General features: G+C 33.5%; 1 protein-coding gene across 5 annotated transcripts in view; it reads right to left on the reverse strand.

The window, feature by feature from the left end:
* Positions 1-3,297: 3,297 nt before the first annotated feature.
* The window catches only part of WASF1 (WASP family member 1), a 64,151-nt gene continuing 46,897 nt past the window's right edge, over positions 3,298-20,551 (reverse strand). For 4 of the 5 annotated variants that reach the window (XM_038554931.1, XM_038554928.1, XM_038554929.1 and 1 more), the window contains exons 3-9: positions 16,574-16,708; positions 11,720-11,873; positions 10,533-10,650; positions 8,832-9,004; positions 6,809-6,988; positions 5,065-5,693; positions 3,298-4,163 (exon numbers count right to left, since the gene is read on the reverse strand). In XM_038554931.1, the coding sequence (XP_038410859.1) occupies positions 4,006-4,163; positions 5,065-5,693; positions 6,809-6,988; positions 8,832-9,004; positions 10,533-10,650; positions 11,720-11,873; positions 16,574-16,708 (1,547 nt within the window). In that variant the 3' untranslated portion in view covers positions 3,298-4,005. The remainder of the gene's footprint in view (positions 4,164-5,064; positions 5,694-6,808; positions 6,989-8,831; positions 9,005-10,532; positions 10,651-11,719; positions 11,874-16,573; positions 16,709-20,551) is intronic. The other variant, XM_038554932.1, reaches the window with a different exon arrangement.

Here is a 20,551-nt window from a genome sequence, read left to right on the forward strand (position 1 = left end):
GAGCAGCTGGCCTTACAATAATGAGAAAAAGGTATTGATAACTAGTCTGTAAAAAAAAAAAAAAGTGCCTGAAATGTTCATTCAAGGCTGGTATTCATTCTTTATTCAGAGCCTGGCTGTCAGGCTTGAAAAGCAAGAAATTACTGATGCGTTCTACAGCCAAGTCATGGAGAACATAAATAAATTTGTTCTTCGTACAGCAATGAATAAAGAGAGGAAAAAACTTATTCTTTGTATTATAAGAGTCTCCTATGCATTGTTTGGCTTCAGTAAGATGATTAGTTTATTAATTACAGTTAAATGATACAACTTAGAAATATCATACTTTTGATATTTCATTTGCATTAGGTCAATGGAGCAATGGAGCAAAACCATCTTCAAATTCTGATACTGAATGATTAATATCCTGCAATGGTTTGTTTGTTTGTTTATTTATTTACTAAGTAGATTATTTATTTATTTATTTATTTATTTATTTATTTATTTATTTATTTATTTACTAAGTAGACAATACAGAGTTCATAAATTCCAAAAGGAATTTCTTAAACCATTTAGGAGCTTTAAGTAATTTATTTTATACCTACTCCCATTTATTCCAGTTTTTAAAAAGCTGGGATCAAGGTAAATGCAGTGGAGTGAAAATGAAAAAAATAAACAGCAGTAGCATATTTACTAAGGGCAAAGTTAAAGCTATGTTTTAAAAGTAATTCATGATATTCTCATTAAATAGAAACACATTATCAATTTTGCTCTCTGCCTTAAGAAAAGACTTCAGAAATATTAGTGACTTTTAACTTTTGGCCAGAAGAGTCAATCTTATGCTACATGCACGCGCGCGCGCGCACACACACACACACACACACACACACACAGTTTTGATGAAATTAGATTCAGTTTTAGCTCAACTGTATTACTGAGATGAGTGGAGAAAATTTTCTAAGCAGGAGCAGTGCCTAGGAAGATATGATTAAGAGCTCTCACGGACAGAAGAAAAAAGTGTATTTCTGAACCTGTTTACAACAAGAGATAATTATGAGTTGCCTGTTCAAGGTCCCTGCTTTCTTGTGAGTAATCTATTTGGCAAGCTCAAATAGGTAATAACTGTAATGTAAAATGGTATTTAGGTATACCTGAAGAAAGTTTACAATAAAAAAATTAGAGAAATTGAAAAGGAATATATATGAACTCCAGTTGTGATCTGAGAAGACTTCATGAAAATAAGGATATGAAATAGATGCTGAAAAAAGGGTAGGGCTTTCTGAAAGTGGAAATAAAAGGAGGTGCTTCATAATTTACAGAACACAATCCAAAGGAACACTTTCCTTGTCTTTTATAAATATTTATTACACACAAAATGCTCAGAAGTCATCTCATCTGCCTAACTAAATAAGTTTTAAAAAGAAAGCAGTGGTTATAGCTTAAAACTACTTATAAATATGGAGCTTACAAATATTCCTTAGAAAAAGTTATAGACACACTCTCTTTCCCTCTATAATGACTGAATGTCATCCTAAACTCCACTGCTGCTATCATTATTGTGAGGGGCAAGGATAGCATCACACACAAAAAAGCTAGAGGCAGCTTCAAGGAACAGTGGAGTGAAAAGAAAAATATACACAGAATATATTCTGTATGTATTTAATATATACAGCCTAAAGGTCAAATAACTTAGGGACAAAAAAGTATTTGTTGAATTTGGTAATATGGAGGTAAATGGGTGACAATTTTGACCAAAACAAGTGAAGTCAATTTATTTCTCCATGATATACAATTCATTTTTCTTCCTGCCTCTATGTTCCAGGACCTAGTGGAATATAGAATAAAGAATTATACCTAGTGGTATAATTCAATAAGAAGAAGTAATTATCCAATAACTTTCATTCTTCTTAGGGTATTAAAATTGACCACTGAATAGTTGCTCCAAAATTCTCTCACCAAGTTAAGCTGAATAAATATCTAGAGTGAAAGGTTATATTGCTTTCAAAATAGATATGACATATACGGCCTCTTCCGTCTACAGGCACTTTCTTATCTTTCAGGAATGTTCTGAAAAACAAAATAATCTCATTAACTAGGTTACACACTGCCAAGCTTTAAAACAGATCGACTTCTATTATTAAGAAATCTTCAGCCATTTCCTTTTTTTATCACCCTGAACTACTTCAGTGCCAGTACCATTACATTTTGATTGCTGGCCACAACTGAGCTTTACAAAAACTATATACCGCCACTGCCTTTTTGACCATAAGCACACTTAATAAGATAAACTTTATTTATTTTAATAAGATACTTTAAATTGTATCATATTTTCTTGAGTTGACTTCATCACTATATATTTTTGTAAAGTTGAAAGAAACTTCTAATCACTATCCAATCTTTTCTTTAGAGAGAGAGGGAGCAAATGTGCATGTGTGGGAGGGGCAAAAGGGTGGGGGGAAGGGCAAAGGGAGAGGAAAAGAATCTTAAGCAAGCTCCACCCTCAGCACAGAGCCCAACTCAGGGCTCAATCTCATGACCCTGAGATCAGGACCTGAGCCGAAACTAACAGTCAGATGTTTAATCAACTGAGCCATGGAAGCACCCTCACTATCTAATCTCTTATTCCAGGCAAAGCTACCCAAAAGAACAAAGTAAATCTTTTGTTAATTAGAGCTATTAGTTGTTTTTTTTTTTTAATGTCCTATTGCCACAACAGAACTTAGTTCCTCATTCTTATTCCACAAAGAGTATAGGTCATTAGTTATCTACCTAAATAACCCCCAAATTATCAAGTTGCCAATGACCTCATCTATCAGCTATCTATTATTGTCTCAGCATCACTCAGATCTAAGGGAGGTGAGAAAAAAACCCCATCTCTTGATGGGAGGAACCAGAGACAGCATTGTAAAAGGATGAAGATTGCAGTCACTTTTATAGTCCAACTACAAAAACTTCACATTAAACAATCTAATATTAATGCTGCTTTCCCTCCATCCATAATCTGGATTATGTAAACATTAACTCACTTTATCATTATAAAATATGATTTCAAGAATGCTGTTAAAGACAAGATGTGTTGAAATTAGACAGCAAACTGAGATTTTTAAGAGCATGAGGAGTTGAAAAATAATGATTTTGTGACCTTAGGAAAAAATGATATAAAAGCTATCCTACCAATGTGAATCTATATAATTAAGCGGAAACTATATAGCTTACGTGGTTTTTAAATCTTTTGCTTACTATCTATGTATTAAAAGCCTACTTTATATATATTTGATGAATTACCAGAAATAATTTATTCAAAGAGCAACACCTATGAACCTTTAAAATGAACCATTTATTAAATCAGACTGTTATTCTTAACAGTTAATGTAAGTTACATGTATGTTTATGTCAGAGTATTTCACATGGAAATTTTTTAAACTCTTATAGGCAAGCAAAATCGTACCACACAATATATAAGTGGGAAGGGGGGTACCGCTAAACATTCAAATAAGGCAAGTATTTAAAAACGGTAAAACAATAATTAAAAAAAATTCAAGCATTCCTTTAAGAGAATTCAATACTACTAGCTAAATGTACTTTCTGAGTGTATTCATATAATCAAGGCAGTGTTTCTTCTTTTAAAACATCAGGAAATGGAATAAGGCTCATTAATAGATACAGCTGCCCTCAAGATTTCAATCTCAGTTGCTTTCTTTAAATTAAAATTCACAAAGTGCACAATTAAGATATATCAAAAAACTGAATCTGCTACTCTAACAACGGCTGTCCATGCTTAATACTTAGTGGTTTATTTGACCAAATTATCTTTTCAGGGAAAAAATAAAAAAGATAAGCCACTGTAAAACATTTAGTTTGAAATGTATGCTAATATTTTCTTAGAAATCAAAAATTATGGAGGAAAAGGGTTATTTACCATAAGGAAAAGAAAGCAAAACACTGGAATGACCAAACATTTTCAAAGAACAAGCACCACAAAGGACGTCTGCATTCAGTTTTGTAATATTTATCAATGCATTTTTCTTACTCCAACCAATCTACTTCATCAAATTCTGAATCATCTTCTGAATCACTATATTCCACAGCAATACGGCGAGACAGGATGGTGGCAACATCATTTTCAATGCGTTCGTGTTTAGCTTCCTGTTCACGCTGCTCTTCTACTTTGCGTAGCTGAATACCTGGTACAGAAAAGCCAAAGCATTCGTTGTAAATTGAAATACTCAATACTACATACTATTAATCTTTCTGGAATAAAATCAAATACATGTGAATAAAATCAAATACTAATAGGAAAGAGAAAAGCAAGATCTATTAAAAAGAATTTGAAGGGATCATATTTAGAATCATATTAATTTGGTCAATAAATTCTTTCATTATCTGTAATACTAGCTGGTCAAACTTGCCAGCTATCCCAGTGGATATCTATAGACTATGCAGCCATGATGGTCTACTGTGCCTCCCTACTCAGCACCTCCCCTAAAAAGTTAACCAGTGGTCAAATAAACGTTGTTGAGTATATTTTCTATGGCTTTATTCTCCCCAGTATTTGAGGGAAAGGTACTATTATTTATTCTATACTGTTAGTTCCTGACTTATAGTAGTTGCTTTGGAAATGCTGGCTGAATACATGAATGGATATGAGAGGTCTTTCCTTTGTTACTAAAGGAGGAACTTTAATTCTACAAAGGTTATCTGGTAGGGCAAGTGTCACTGATATACCAAATGGACAGCCTTAACATTGAAGAAAATACCATTTTTAAAGGAGTTAATATGTATATTAAACATAATATAAAAGGGATTTAACTAAATTTTCTGTAACTTGTAAGTCTTTGCTTTTAATTTCTCATTTATTCAATAAACATTTTAAGAATCTCTACTGAAGTATGAAAAAATAATTGAATGTGATATATTTTCTGGAAAATGATTTAAAGTGAGTTGAACATAGATTTCTTTTCTAAAAACCATTTATGCAAAAACAGGATCAAATAAAATTTTCTAAGTGAGGAAACTGTTGTGTCAAATACTTAGAAAGTTTCTAATCTACCATAATAATGCTTTTAAGGGCCAGGAGGAAATTACCTTTTCGTATTGCTTCCAGAAGTACACTCCTGGCATCACTGATTACAGGTAGAGTTGATGGATGACGCTTTGGCTCAGAAGCAGGTATAACTTGTGATGGAGGAGATGGAGGCATTAATGGAACATGGGGACCTGGGGCAGTAGATGGAGCTGGATGTAGCCCAGAGGGAGGATGAGTAAGAGCTGCAACTGTGACAGGTGAGGATGGTCGAATGCCAGGTGGAGGCAGAGGAGGCGGTGGTGGGGGTGGAGGCAGCCCCTGGACTTCACCTTGTGGGAGTGGATGAACTGGTACAGTCTCGCATACTGGGGCAGCTCTAGCTACTGGTGGAGAGGGCTGTACTAGAGGAGGTGCAATTGGAGGAGGAGCTGGGTGAAGAACTCCAGGGGCAATCTGAAGAGGAGCTGGAGGTGGTGGTACTGCTGGAGCTTGCAAAGCAGTGGCCGGAGGTGGAGGTGGGGGAGGGACGGGTGGGGGAGGAGTTGAAGTCATTGAAGCTCTTAATGAAGAAGTTGACAAGGCAGATGGAAGAGGTGGTGGAGGAGGTGGGGGGGTGGGGCTCACAAATACAGGTGTCCTGCCTGTAGCTGGTGACTGAGGGCGATTTTCTATCAAACCTGTAGCAGAACTGAAATGATAAAGAAGTCCTAGCGAGTTATTAAAAGAGAAAAAAACCACATGAAATATATGACTACCAGTAATTATAAAAGGGTAGATGCATTAACATGTTCTTATAAAAATTAAAAATTCTTCAGTGTTTAGGATGAAAGGAATACACCAAAAAGAAAATTAATAGGTGGTGCTTTCGTTTGTCACATTCTAAATGGTCTCATCCTTCCATGCACCTGTCATATAAACTCAAGCATTTTATGCTTACTTTGATATATAAAATGCTAATTTTATGCTGTGATAGGAGTCTTTATAATGACTCAACATTTATCATATTACGATATTTGTAGCAATACCTGTGGCCATTACAATGCTGCATTGATATTGAAGCTATTAAGACTCCTCATATGTCGTTTTCAGTTAGATCAATAACCACTAATTATAAACCACAAAAGGAAATTTATGGCTCTCTTTCTTCCTGAGGATGGAACATCAAATTGACTCAATGATAGAAGGTTGATTTTTTAACTGAAAATTATAAAGCTGATCTCTATCTACCTATTAGAAATTTTATAATCTGGGTAACGATGGACAAAATTAAACTTCAAAATTGCTTTACTGAAAGATTATTATGAGCAATCGCTTATTCTCTCTCAAATTTTCAGAGTATTCCCCATTACACCAAATTAACACATAGAATCACATTTTTGGTTCCCATTTCTTAGTCCCTTGCCACATTCCAAAAATTCTTAATTTTTATTAATATACTGTACATCATGTGCTTGATAATAAAGCTATAATAAAATGAAGCATACTTTAACTTTTAAAGTAAATTCTCATTCACTAAATTTTCCAAGAGAATGGGTCAGCTCTTAAGAAGAGGCTGGCGAATTATGTCCCACAGGCCAAATTTGAACTGCTCTCCACTTTTATATATAAGGCTTTGTTGAAACATAAAGTCATTTATTTATATATAGTCTACGGCTGTTTTCATGCAACAAAGGCAGAGTTGAGTAGCTGTTACAGAAACCATATGCCCACGATGCCTAAAATATTTACTAACCGGTCCTTTAAAAAAAAAAAAAAAGGTTACCTACCTCTGAGAACAAATATCATGTGTCAGTCCCGACATACCTGATACAAGTGGGTATGGGTTTGGCATCTCCTGCTCCATGCATTGGTGGAGGTGGAGGAGGTTCATGTGGTCTCACTAAGACCCTTTCCTCAGCTCTAGTCAGAAGCTCACTCATCTGACTAAATGGCAAGGCAGATAGTGAGTAAGATCCATCCATATGGTCCACATATGTTTGAGGTCTAGAAAAAAACAAAACAAAACAAAAACAAAAAAACAGTATCAGTGTACTTTTCTTGAATTACTGGTAAAGTGTTCTACAGGAGATATTTAACATGTATCTTTTGAATGCCAATATTTTAACCACTACTAAGAAACTTCAGAAATTACATTCCTCTTGCTTTCAAAATAAAGAACACTGCTCACAATGCAAACTTTCCTTGCAGTTATTTATTTTATAATACTAATTCAATTCACAAGGATAAAAAGTATTATATATAGAATAGTATAAACAAGAAAAGTAATTTTTGGCAGATTGTGTTCAAAGTTATCAGCCCTTATTTTTTTTCTTTAAAACAAGATACCAATGATAAAAAGCTGGAATATGGAAACTACAATTTTCTACCATTGGGATATCTATCTCTTTATGCCTAAATGACTTCTGAATGTTTTGTATCAGTAAGAAGGGCCTCCATGATAACTAGCACCACAGAGATGGCTAACTACATTGTTTTGTCTTTTCAGTGTTTTCAAAGATGGTAGGCAGGGTACTCAGAAAATAATGGAGTTACAAAGCAACATGTGACTTAAGATCAAATTTAAGCAAAACTTTAGATGCCTTGAGCATGTGAAGATTTACAAATATTTACTGACTGCAATGCATGCTGGGGACAAATGTACAAAAAGAAATAATGGCTGTCTTTGAACACAGGTTTGAATTGAGCACGTCCACTTATATGAGGGTTTTTTTATGGCACATCACTGTAAATGTATTTTTTAAATGATTTTCTTAACATTTTTTCTGTGGGTTACTTTATTATAAGAATACACTATATAATATACATGACATACAAAATATGTTACATGACTATTTATGTTCTCAGTAAGGCTTCTGGTCAACAGTAGGCTATTGGTAGTTAAGTTTTTGGGGAGTCAAAAGTTACATGTGGATTTGCAACTACACAGGGTGGCCCTAACCCCTGCATTGTTCAAGGATCAACTGTATTGTATTTACACTGGGTCAGGTAATATCGTAATACTTAATACTAGTAGAAAAAAATATTTATCTATAGATTTTTTAAAAATAAATCCTTTCAGTCTTTATTTTTCAGTAATGCATATAAATAATATCTTATATATAATTACTCCTAAAATTGGCCAAGATATTAGCCTAATAATTTACATGTATTATTCCAAAGAAAACTTTAAGTTTCCTCCATTTAAAAATCAATATTATAATATATATAATAACTATGCTCATTCAACTATATACAAATTCCTTCACAGAGAGATGCTCATATAATGTTTAGTTAGGGTAGCATGTTATTTAGATGGGGTTTATGGCTACTAAGAAAGGAAAAAGACCTATTCTATAGTTCTGCAAAAGGAGATGAGTAATTTTGTTTAAAAGTCCTGATGTAACTGAGGTGGGACATGTGACACAGAAAGGGAGTCAGGAGAAAGAAAAAGGAACAAAATATTACCCTTTCTCAGCTCTGATTTTATATGTAGTATATCAGTAATATCTCAAAAAAATTCTAGACCCCATTCCTCTATTACGAAATTCTAGCAGACTCTGCCTGAAGAGAGAACAAGGGGACTTCATAGGAAAGCTAAAACAATGCTGAAGATCATCAATTCCAACCACCTCTTTCTGTAGATGACAAAACTAAAATCCAGGTATGAAAATGGCCTGCCCAAAATCAGAGTTTAAAAGGCTCACACTGGTCAGGGTTTCAAAAGTATTTCTATAGCTTAAAGCAGGGTCTGCTGGTTCAGGACCTAAGACTTAGAGGCTTGGATATTAGAAATAAATCCAGTATTTTATCATTAATTTTGTTAAAACACAAACAAAAGAAACGAAACCTTGTTTCAAAATGGGAGGCTGGGCCATTAGCAACTTCAATATGCTTATGTAAGAGATTAGCATCATCTTCAGCCAGCTCTGGACCTTGGGCCAGCTTCTGCCATTCTCTCCGCCTGTCATGAGGTGCTCTTGGCACTTTTTCTGGCTCATGAGGACGATCTAGATTTTTCTGCTGTAACAGATGTATTGAAAAAAAGCCAAATGCTGAAGTGCTAAGTTTTTAAAAGAAGTTATAACAATCAAAATAAAATTAGAATATTAATACTGAAAAAGACAATGCCCTCATAATATAAAGTAACACAAGGACAGTTCATTTGCACATTCAGAGTTAAATCTTAGCTAGTTGGCTTGCAATCCCAATTTCTTGTCATGTTTCTTTAACTTCTAATTTGAATTGTATGCCTAAATAATAAAATTTGAGGTCAGAAAATCCTTTCAGATGAAAAAAGATTCACCAACTCTGCTCCCATATCTATTAGTTTTTGCAATGAGTAATATTTCTATCACTAATGGCACTATCTCTCACCAAAACCCGAAAATTTATTAAGGATATATAATCTGGAAAGTGACCCAGTAGCTAGCCAATACAATTATGCAATTAACCCATAATAACTGTGTCACTCAACAAAAAACAGGATAGTCAAAAAATAAAACACAAAATAATTCTAATTGTGGGAGAAAGCATAGAGAGGTCTAGAGTTGGTATAACAAAGTCAAACGCCTACGGGGGCCAGGCAGATGGCATACATGAATGAAGAAAGTCAGGTCTAAGATGGGGATTGCAATGAATAAACAGGTATGTCCATCTAAGGCTTTCCAGTTCAGCATTTTAAAACCACTGTGTTTGTCGAACAAAGCACTGACTGCAGGCATAATCTGAGCTGCCAGTCACTAGTTTGTGAACACTGGCGAGAACGCCAGGATACGGTCTAGTACAGAAAATAATAACATGAAGGCATTATAGGGAAAGGGAAGGAGGAGCGAGAGAACTACAGGAGAAACAGAGGGATGATGAAAACAGAATTTACTTCCTTCATAATTCTGCCTAAATCCCAATTTTGCTTCCTCCTTCTTTACTTCTATTATCAGTGTACTTTTCTTGAATTACTGGTAAAGTGTTCTACGGGAGATATTTAACATGTATCTTTTGAATACCAATATGGAATCAACATGGAATAAAGAAGATCCAAGTGAATTTTATTACAAAGTAGAAAATGGCAACACAGCAGATAGATAACAGGAGTTTAGTGAGAATATAAAATAATCTTTCCATAACACTTAGGATATGATCTGTGTAAGAAAATGTTAGCTTAATCTACTTTGCTAATATCCGCACAATATTCCTTCATCCCTTCTTACCAGAGTGCCCTTTTCTTCCTTGGTCCATTTCACTACTATTTGTTCTGAAATATTTATTGTAAGCTTTGTTTCAAGTGTTTACCAACCCTGTCCTCTGGCTAAAGCAGATGCTGTTTTGTTCTACCTAAAGCCTCCACGCATACCTCTGTAATGGCACTTATCATACCATATTATAATAATCTGACTGCTCATCTGTTTCTCCGTTAGACTGTGATCTTCCTGTATGGTTATAAAGATTTCAGTATAAAACTGTCAAAGCAGAAGCTTAATAAAGTTCCATGTATGCAACAAAACACAAATACACGAAAACTAACTTCAATTTTTTCAATCTCTTGTAATACCTTCTGTTTCCTCTTTTCCTTCCTTTTATCCTCTGTATCTTGCAACATTTTTTCTTTCCATAGATCAAAGAAATATGAAGGATTGGTATAAAACTTCAAACCTTCTTTGCCATCATCTCTGAAATATAAATTATCAAAACATATATCAGTAAGACTTAGGCAATCAAAATAATTTTACTAAAATGTTTTTTCTCTTATATCAGTGAAATACAGCATATGTAAAAATATTGGCAAAGTAAATTAGAATGCTTCATCAATAAAATATTTGTCACGAATCGGACAAAAAAACTAAGGAAAATGGAAAACCAGGTTTTTTCAGAGTTACTAATCTGAAGAACAGCTGGGACAATTTTCATCCCTAACTTGTGCTGAACACCAACTTTTCTAGAAGTCATCTGGGAAATACCAATAGTTAAAAAAGGTTCTGCCAAAGATAAAAGCCTGAAAAGACAACATCATTTAGAATAAAGAAATTATACAGAGTTTCTGCCCATACTCTAATTTACTTATTATTTCACCAAACCCCAAAAATATCCTTTAAAACTCATTCTAGTAGTAACAGTTATTTTTATTCAATGACTTGCATACTGACAAAAGTTTCAAATAAATATTTGAATACCATTTCATTCCAGATATGTGTTATGTATCTTAAATTATCCACCTAACAAATCATGTGAAAGTATCCTGAAAGAAAGCCTGAGGAATTCCAGATTTTATTTTAAATGATAAAAACATATTTTTAAAATAGATACTGCACATTCATCTTGTAGAATCTTAATGCATATAGATCAAGAGTAGGCATGAGCAAGCAAAAATGGTATTTATTTTGTTAGTGGGATGGAATTTTGAGCTCATTTTATTTTCATCTGACCAGCTATTACATTAAAAAGACAGTAACTCCTTGTCCCTTCATATTAATAAGTTTGCCACTGGCTTTGATTAATAATACTTCTCAAAACAACTCCCTTGAATAAGTCTTGTCTTTTGTATGCCAGAACCTTGGGAATGCACCTAGTGAAAAAAGCAAGTTTTCTACAGGTGATGGATAAGGAGGGTTCTCTGTGTTGGTAAAAAGACCACTGACATAAAGAATGTTTGTGGATTTGGCATTTAAAGGTAGACTGCTACTTATTTGGACTGAAAGTCAACAGTAAACAGCCAGCCTTCATGTTTATTAGCCCACTGACCTATAAGGAGTGAGTATATTGAGAGGTGGAGGCTGTTCACAAACATCATATGTCTCCTGTAATGGAATAGGCAAAGTCTTGCGGTCGAAAAGCTGCTGATCTTGAATTGTAGAGCTTCGGAAAGCTTTCCTCATTGTTATATCTTGCAAAGACACTAAAACAAAAATAAAAAATGTACTTTATTTATTTTACTAAGTGGATTTAATATAAAGGCAAATTCACATACTGTATTTAAGCATCAGCACAGCTCAGGAAGTTGTGACTATAGTGGCTTATGAATCAGGCACCACATTTTAAATGCTCTATTATTATATTCCAATATCATTCTAACCAGAAACGTTTGAAGGCATCTTTGATTTTTAAGGCTCAAAGGCTCTAATTGCATACCTAAAGCATATCTACATTTCTCATCAAATATCTTTTTCCTATTTGCCATCCCCAGCCCCCACCAACCCACATTTTCTTCTTCCTTTTTTTAATAATCTTTTTTTCCCATTTCCCTTTATTACTTTTATTTAGCTTATACCAATAACACTGAAGGAATGACTTAGTCCTCAGTGGCATTCTGGACTAAACATACTGTTGGCCTCTATGATATATCTACACTATAAATATTATACATATGCTTCAAACTTAAAACAAACTTTACCATAAAGAAAATATTATCAAGTACTAGGAAATCTATATCATCTTCTATTTCACTTACCTTTTATCTTAGACTGTAAGGATCTCTAGTTAGCTATAAGCTCTTGAAGATTGACACTGTCTTGTACATTAGTATCTCTAGCAACTAGCAGAGTTCCATCGCATACATGATAATCTAAAATAACTTCATTTACTCATTTTCTCTTGGACTATGCAGCATGTTTAAGTAAGAAATGTACTAAATTAGTACATTCTTAACTCTTAGAATGACTTTCTGATATTAAAAAGGTAGGTGATTTCTTACATATTTAATATGGCTTTCTGTATGCAGATAAATGCTTTATACTATAGCAAGGCCAGTACTAATCACTTCTTAAATTATTCTTCTCCCTAAAATAGTATCTTCAGCATCTTCATAAGTAAAATTCACTCAGCATGAATATTTGGATCTATGGAATAGGTGGAGCAATGTGGCTCTGTAATGGCCACACCATGACTGTCTTCTCAGCAATTCTACTGCTGCATGATTTTCAACACGCTCAAAAACACCAAATAAAATTCAGAGAAGGAAAAAAAAATTTTTTTCATTATCACTAAAGAATAATATAAGAAATATTTAATGAGTACAGACTATATGTGCTAGATGTTTTCACTAATTTTTATTTTACTTAATCTTTGCTACAACTCAATGAGAATAAAAATTTTTATTCCATTTTAAACATAAGAAAACCAAGGCTAGGAAACACTATATAATTGGCCCAAGCCAAAATAGTTAATAAGCTAAAGAGCCAGAACAGAAAACCCAGATCTGCTGCCTCTGCCTCTGAGACTGATCCTTTAGCCGTAACACCACACACTGTTTTCTGGCTCCTGTCAAATGGGTCTTCTGTTTTCTATAATCAAAATGGATCAATTTTTGCCATTCTCCCACCTCATTTATTTACCATAAGTATATAACCAGGATAGAACCTAGTGTTTAACCTCCCAAACTTTCTTAGTTAAGGATGTAAAGAATATATAGAAGTAATAAGCGCTTTAAAAAAAAGATTTATTTGAGAGAGAGAGGGAGAGAGAGAGTTAGGGGGTGGGGGGACAGAGTGAGAAGGAGAGAGAAACTCTAAGCAGTCTGTGCACTGAGGGTGGAGCCGAAAGCTGGGCTCAATCTTACAACCCTGAGACCATGACCTGAGTGGAAACCAAGAGTCAGATGCTTAATGGACTGTGACAACCAGGTGCTCCATTAATAAGCACTTTTCCATCTTCAACTGCTCTCATTCATCATTTGTCTTATTAACATTTTCTAAATTATATTGGTAGTTCTCACCATTACTTAAATTATTTAATTAGTAATTTAGAAAACACAGGGTACGTGGGTGGCTTTGGCTCAGGGCATGACCCCAGAGTATTGAGTCCTGCATAGGGCTCCCTGGGGGGAGCCTGCTTTTCCCTCTGCTGTGTCTTTGCCTCTCTCTCTCTCTGTCTCTCAGGAATAAATAAATAAAAATCTTTAATTAAAAAAATAGTAATTTAGAAAACAAAAATACTGATATTATACTTTGTAATTTAGTATTCTATTCATAATGTTATTTTACATGAACTCTGAGTTTAAAAATCTAGTTTAAATAATTTTGAAATTTATTCAACATCCCCAAAATGATATCAAATTAAGCACTTCAGCTTTTATTTTATTTTATTTTTTTCACTTCAGCTTTTAGATTCTGAATCCTTCTCCAATGCTCCCCATAAATTTAAAGGAAACTATAAACAATTGTGATAGTTACTGGCACATTTTTTTTAAAACACTTAAACATATTGTTTAAGTTATTTAACTGGTATGTGTATTTTTGTTCCCAATTTTAACTGGAGTGCTAAGATATTTGTTAAAATTTAACAGCATTTTGGGGCAGCCCCGGTGGCACAGCGGTTTAGTGCCGACTGCAGCCCAGGGCGTGATCCTGGAGACCCAGGATCGAGTCCCATGTCAGGCTCCCTGCATGGAGCCTGCTTCTCCCTCTGCCTGTATGTCTGCCTCTTTCTGTGTCTCTCATGAATAAATAAATAAAATCTTAAAAAAAAAATTAACAGCATTTTGAAACTGTTGATTTGTATTTGTTACATATAGGAACTACCTCTGTATTTTTGTTATTAGATGGCATATATTTATAACTTAAGTGTTTAACTTAAAAAGTTTGGAGGTAAATTACATATTTAAAAGTGTGGTCATAAAATATTTTTCCACTAGTAGCAATTATTTCAAGAATTTCATGAAGTATGATTAATATACATGTACATGCTTCAAAAGATATCACTAAGAAAAACCACCCAGAGAATGGGAGAAAATATTTGTAAATCATGTATTTGATAAGAGGCTTGGACCAAGCATATACACAGAATTCTTAAAACTCAAGGAAAAAAAATATTTCAATTTAAAAATGGTAAAACAACCTCCAGAGAAGATACACATCTGATAAGTCACTTAAACAGCGATTTTAAATCCTAGCTCTACCACTTCCTGTTGGATCACTTGTCTCTAAATGGTTACAAGCCGTGAGAAAATGCTCAACATCATTAGTCATGAGGGAAATGCAAATACATTCCACAACATGAACCAATAATGAAAACATTAGGCTAAATGAAATCAGTCAATCACTAATGGCCACATACTGCATGATTCCATTCATAAGAAATGTCTAGAATAGGTAAATCCATAGGGGCTGAAAGTAGATTAGTGATTGCTTGAGGCTGGGGAAAGGGAAAATAGACTGCTAATGGATATATGGATGGTTTTTTTTTGGGCGATGAAATGTTCTAAAATTGATTATGCTGATAGTTGTGTAACTCTGTGAATATACTAAAAACCACTGAGTTGTACACTAACTTTAGACAGGTTAAATGTAGGGCAATGGAATATATCTCATTAATGCTGTTCAAGAAGAAAAAGTATTGTTTTGAATTTTTCACATCCAGATCTGAGTTTATATCTTTGGAAGCATAGAAATTTAACATGGTACTTGTCTACTTATTTAGGTTTTAAATTGGGTTACATCAAAAGAAGTTGGTTCAATCATGAAGCTATCTATTATTACACTCTATTTTTTGCTTTTTCCAGTGATAGCTTCTATTATTTTCATTCAAGTTTAGGTCTATTATATAACTTGTACTTATACTAAAAATGTTATTCAGCAAGAAAATATTCTGAATAAAAAGTTATAAGAGACATACATTTAATAATTCTCTAGGGAAAATGTAGAAATTATGTTCTGAATAGTTCCATTTCTTTTTTTGTAAGGGAAACAACCACCAAAAAAAAAAAAAAAAAAAAAACCAAGAGGATTTTGAGACACAAGAGTTCTCAGTGAATTCTATCAAAGTATAAAATGTTGTTTTACAACTAAAGTTTTTACCATTATTTCAGACTGTAATATATTGTTTTACACCTGATATCCCTGGTTTAATACTCAGTATAGAATACTTTTGTCCTACATACAGGCAATTTGGTTTTTTTGAGAAATGGTTATTTAAAGTGAGGAATAACATTCAAATAATTAGTTTAGTAATTTAACAATATGTACATGCAAAAGAATATTAAAAGGAATTATAACAGAATAAAACCTAAAAATTTCAAGTGATTTTCAAACAATTTTTATTTCTGGGACAAAACTATACAAATAAATTATAAAGAAGAAAAGAAAAAAGAATAGAGAAAAAGTCTAGCTAAAAATGTTTTTATGTCATAGGTACCTGAGTGGCTAGGTTGGTTAAGTGTCCAACTCTTGATTTCAGCTCAGGTCATGATTTCAGAGGCATGAGATTGAGCTCTGTATGAGCTCTGTACCCTCCACACTTTGTTGGTGGAGGGTGGAGTCTGCTTCAGATTCTCTCTCTCTCTCTGTCCCTCTCTCCCTCTCCCTCCCTCCTTGTGCTCTCATAAATAAATAAATAAATAAATAAAATCTTAAAATCTTTTTTATGTCAAAAAATTAAAAGTTATTTAATACACAAAAAGAAGCAAAAAGAAAGAGAATAGAAAAGCCAGGAGAGTCATACTACTATTTATAGATAATTCACTGATTTATTACAACACGAAGATCAAAGGCCATGAGTAAAAAAACACCCCTAATAAAATCTGAGCTTAATACTGTTTTTCAATATATTGCTCATCTCACCAAACCTAAAATACATGTGAAAGAAAATATGAATAAAACTTACATTCTTCTTCTTTAGGGTCAAGTTGTGTAACACTAACAGATAAACGGTCCACACGTTCTTGTAATGAGTTAACTCTGAAGGAAAAACTATGTGCTTCATTAAACAATTCTCCAAATATATCTTCAGCATATTTACCTATGCAAAAATGAAACATATACCATAAATTTAATGTAATCAGAGATAAATATCAAACAATTTAACATTTTAAAAGTGCCGCCCTGATGAGTCTGGCATTTGTTTGGAACAAGTTTATGCTTTTTAAACACTAAAGTAACCAAATTGAGACAGGGAGGGAAAACAACATAAACCCTGGGAAATCTGGTTTTAAATACTACCACTTCCTGCTAGGTGACTTGTGCCTAAAATGCAAATACTACATCTGCCCAGCTGTTGAGGTTAGAGACCATTATGATGTAAAAATACATACAAATAATACCTCTTTTAAATTATCATTCATAAATGAGCCCTACCCTAGAACTGATTTTCAGGCAGAACTTAAGAGTCTTCACAAGCCCAAAAGAAGACCAGTCTCAGATATGCCCAAAACGTGGACTCTGAAAATTTAGGAGATATTTTATATTTTCTTATTCTATTTTCTTAAAAAAATCATAAATCTAAAATCACTGTATTTTCTCTAGTCATATAAATTTCTACTACTGAAAAGAGTAAGTGAAAATAACCCTATACTAAAAGGAGAAAAAAAACAGAAATGTCTACCTAGTAAGTAAGCCAGGGAGAAATTTAGGCAATGTACAACAAAAACGTCATTCAAGTGTATTTAGAACATATAAAATAAGATATACTTGCAATATAAAGGTGAGTCAATTACTATGTGTACCTTTGAGTAAAAAAGAAAAAATTAATGGCCTTCCTAAATTGAGACATTTCAGACCCAAGAATACTGTGTATGTTAAATCTAGCTCAATAAGTTTAACCCTAAATGAACTCTATTGAGACAGTGCCTAAGTCAGAAATATGTTAAATGAATACATTAATCTCACTAGTTTATATTTGAATAATATTGCATTTTTTCAAAATGTTTCAATATATTAACAGTTAAATCAAAAAGCATTGAATGAGGGCTCGCCCTGTGCCAAGCCAGTGTATGACCTTCTGACGGCACCAAAATGCAAAACATAAAATTCCTTTCCTAGAAGATCCTATAATATTTAAGAAAAAAATCAGAACTTTTAAGTCTCTGTAATAAAGAACTTTAAGGCCCACAAAAATATAATAAAAATATTTTGTATATATTCACTTACTTATATGTATCTTTAAACCAAATTGACTGAAAATGTCTTATGTGTCAGACATTGTACCAGACCCTGGATATATAAAATGATGGAAGAAGGTCTCTGCCATTGATGAGTTTTGAACAGAGAGGGAAACAGACATCTAAACAAATATGAAAAGCAATTTAATAAGTAAGTCCAAATCTTTATTCTATTCACTTTGAGGCCTTGATATAAATTTCCTCACCTGTAAAACAGGGACAAAAATATCTGCTTCAAAAAGAATTTATAAGAAAAGGTGACACACAGCAAAGAACCTGGCCACATACAGGGCAGGAGGTCAGCAACAGGCATCTCTTACTGTAATACAAGGTAAGAGCCACAAAACACAGAGAAAAAACTTTTGGGTTTGGGATGGTGTCTGAGACACTTCCAGAGACACAGTTTCTCTGGCAGATAAAGAGAGCACCCCAAGTCCCAAGTGTAAGAAAAGGCAGGTAAAAGTTATTCATTTATCCAACAAATGTTAGGGATACAAATGCTAGGAATACAGAGATAGAAGAGACAATTTCATCCTTAAAAGAGCTTAGTTTAGTACAGGGATCCTTAATTTATAATCTGTAAACCAACAGAAATTATACACAGGGTTTTAAAAATGTGCTTTTACATTTTTCTGAAGAAATGGCCCACAGTTTTTCAAAAGATTTTTTAAAAAAAGAGTCTATGCTCCCCCCATTACAGGTTTAAGTACTAAAGTACTTCAGTGGATAAAATAAACATCCCATCTGTTCTCTTTGCATAGCCCTTCTTACTTTCCAAATCTACCTCCTCTTCCTCTTCGAGGTAAAAGACATAAAGTTTGCAATGTAGAATTGATTTGGCATGTATCTGAATTTGAACTAACCTTAGAAGTTATTACACTTCTTACCCTTCAAGAACCTACTTGGTCTCTTTACTATCTTATCATCTATGATGTTAAAAATCTAAATCAAAATCCTCTCAACATCCTATGTCTTCCAAAATCATTGTCTGCCATATTTATCCAATATCATCTGTCCCTTTAATCCCCCTTATACATTTATTTTTGCCTCTATTCATTTGCCTATTCTTCATACCAGCTAAAAATGCCTTCCTTCCCCTTTCCTCTCCATTTTCCAAATTTTTTTGTTTCTTAAAGGACTGATTCAATTCGCATTTCATGCTGCAAGCCTCCTGTAATGACTTCACCTTATTTTTATCTCTTTTTTTCTCAGTTCCTGTAATCTAAAACTCAGGATTTTAATTATATACATGCTCACAATGGTCAGAATGATTTCAGTATTAATCATATTTGACTCTTTCAATTCAAATGGGGTATATGCTCTTTTCAAAAAAGAACCATGTAGCTTTATCACACAGCAAAATATTCAGTGTTATCTGTCCATTGTCTATGTTTCTAATTAGTCTTATCAGGCCAATCTATTTATCCTCCTTCCTACCTTGCTATATATCTGTCAAATTTAGGTTCTATCAGCTTATCTTGGTAGCATAAACTGACTGTGTTTAACAGAAGGATGGCCCTGGGAAGAGACAAAGGTAAAAGATCCCTCAGGTAATTAGAGTCTCAATGGTCGTTAAATAAGACAACAATAAAATGGATAAGAATTTTGGTAAAACAGAAGAAATTTATAGAAAGTGAATTCTATGTTTTCAGTTACTATTATAAAACAGAATTGTGCTCTACTAGGAAAAACATTCTTGTGAGGAAGAAGACAGGAGGATGTCCCCCAAGCCATGCCAAGCCTTGCAATTTACCTTTATTTCTGTGTTCTCTTAACACTTTTGGTACTAGCAACAGTACCAAAGTCAACATCTCAATTACCTGAAACCATTTTGGATAGCCAAGTTTACAAAGTAATTCAGAGATTATTTAATGCATTAATTATTTTAACTACTTTGGGTGAAAACTTAAGTAGAAATACAATATTAAACAGAATTTAACCTTTTCTTGAGGACTCAGTGATGAGTTGATTATGAAATCAAAATGTTCTAAGCTAGAAAGCAGACCTGAAATGTATAAGAATATCTGCTTTTACATGAAATGACCTCTTTCTGGTTTTTATCTTGCTTCTTCCCTTATGTCACTTCTTCCTTTGCTGTAAACTATTTCTTTTGACTGGCTTAGGCAATACCTGCTTCTATTTTTATCTCCCCTATACCTCTCCTCTTTTAATGTTCTGAAGCATAAATGTTTGGAAATCAGATCATCAATCCTGTATGAAATATCAAAGTAAAAGTAAACAGACTCTGAGAGAGGATCAATTGGCTATTTTATGTACATAGTTTTTAAAAGTGCATGGGTTTGTTTATTTTGGCTAGCTACGGGCCTTTTAAATTTAATTCCAGATTCCCACTAGGTCAGTGGGAAAGCTGCCAGAGAGTTTAATTCCAGGGCAGTAAACTATTGTTACACCTTGCTACAATATTTTATGGATTTTCTTTTGTTTTTGAATCTCTACAAACTGCTTAGAAAATGCCTATAATAGTCTCAGATTCTAAATCTGAAGCATCTAAGATCGAATTTAGTTATATTTTTACAAGTTATTTCTATTTTCAGAGTTTGGCTATAACAATGACCATGTGCTTGCTGACGGATGTTGCTTATATGGATTATATCAGACTTGAACATTACTTAAGTTTCCATCTTTAGGTTATATAAAAAATGGGTTAGTACAGCAAATTAACACTCTTAATGATTGTTATTAGT

The sequence above is a fragment of the Canis lupus genome, chromosome 12 (genome assembly GCF_011100685.1).
Source record: "Canis lupus familiaris isolate Mischka breed German Shepherd chromosome 12, alternate assembly UU_Cfam_GSD_1.0, whole genome shotgun sequence".
Taxonomy (NCBI): domain Eukaryota; kingdom Metazoa; phylum Chordata; class Mammalia; order Carnivora; family Canidae; genus Canis; species Canis lupus.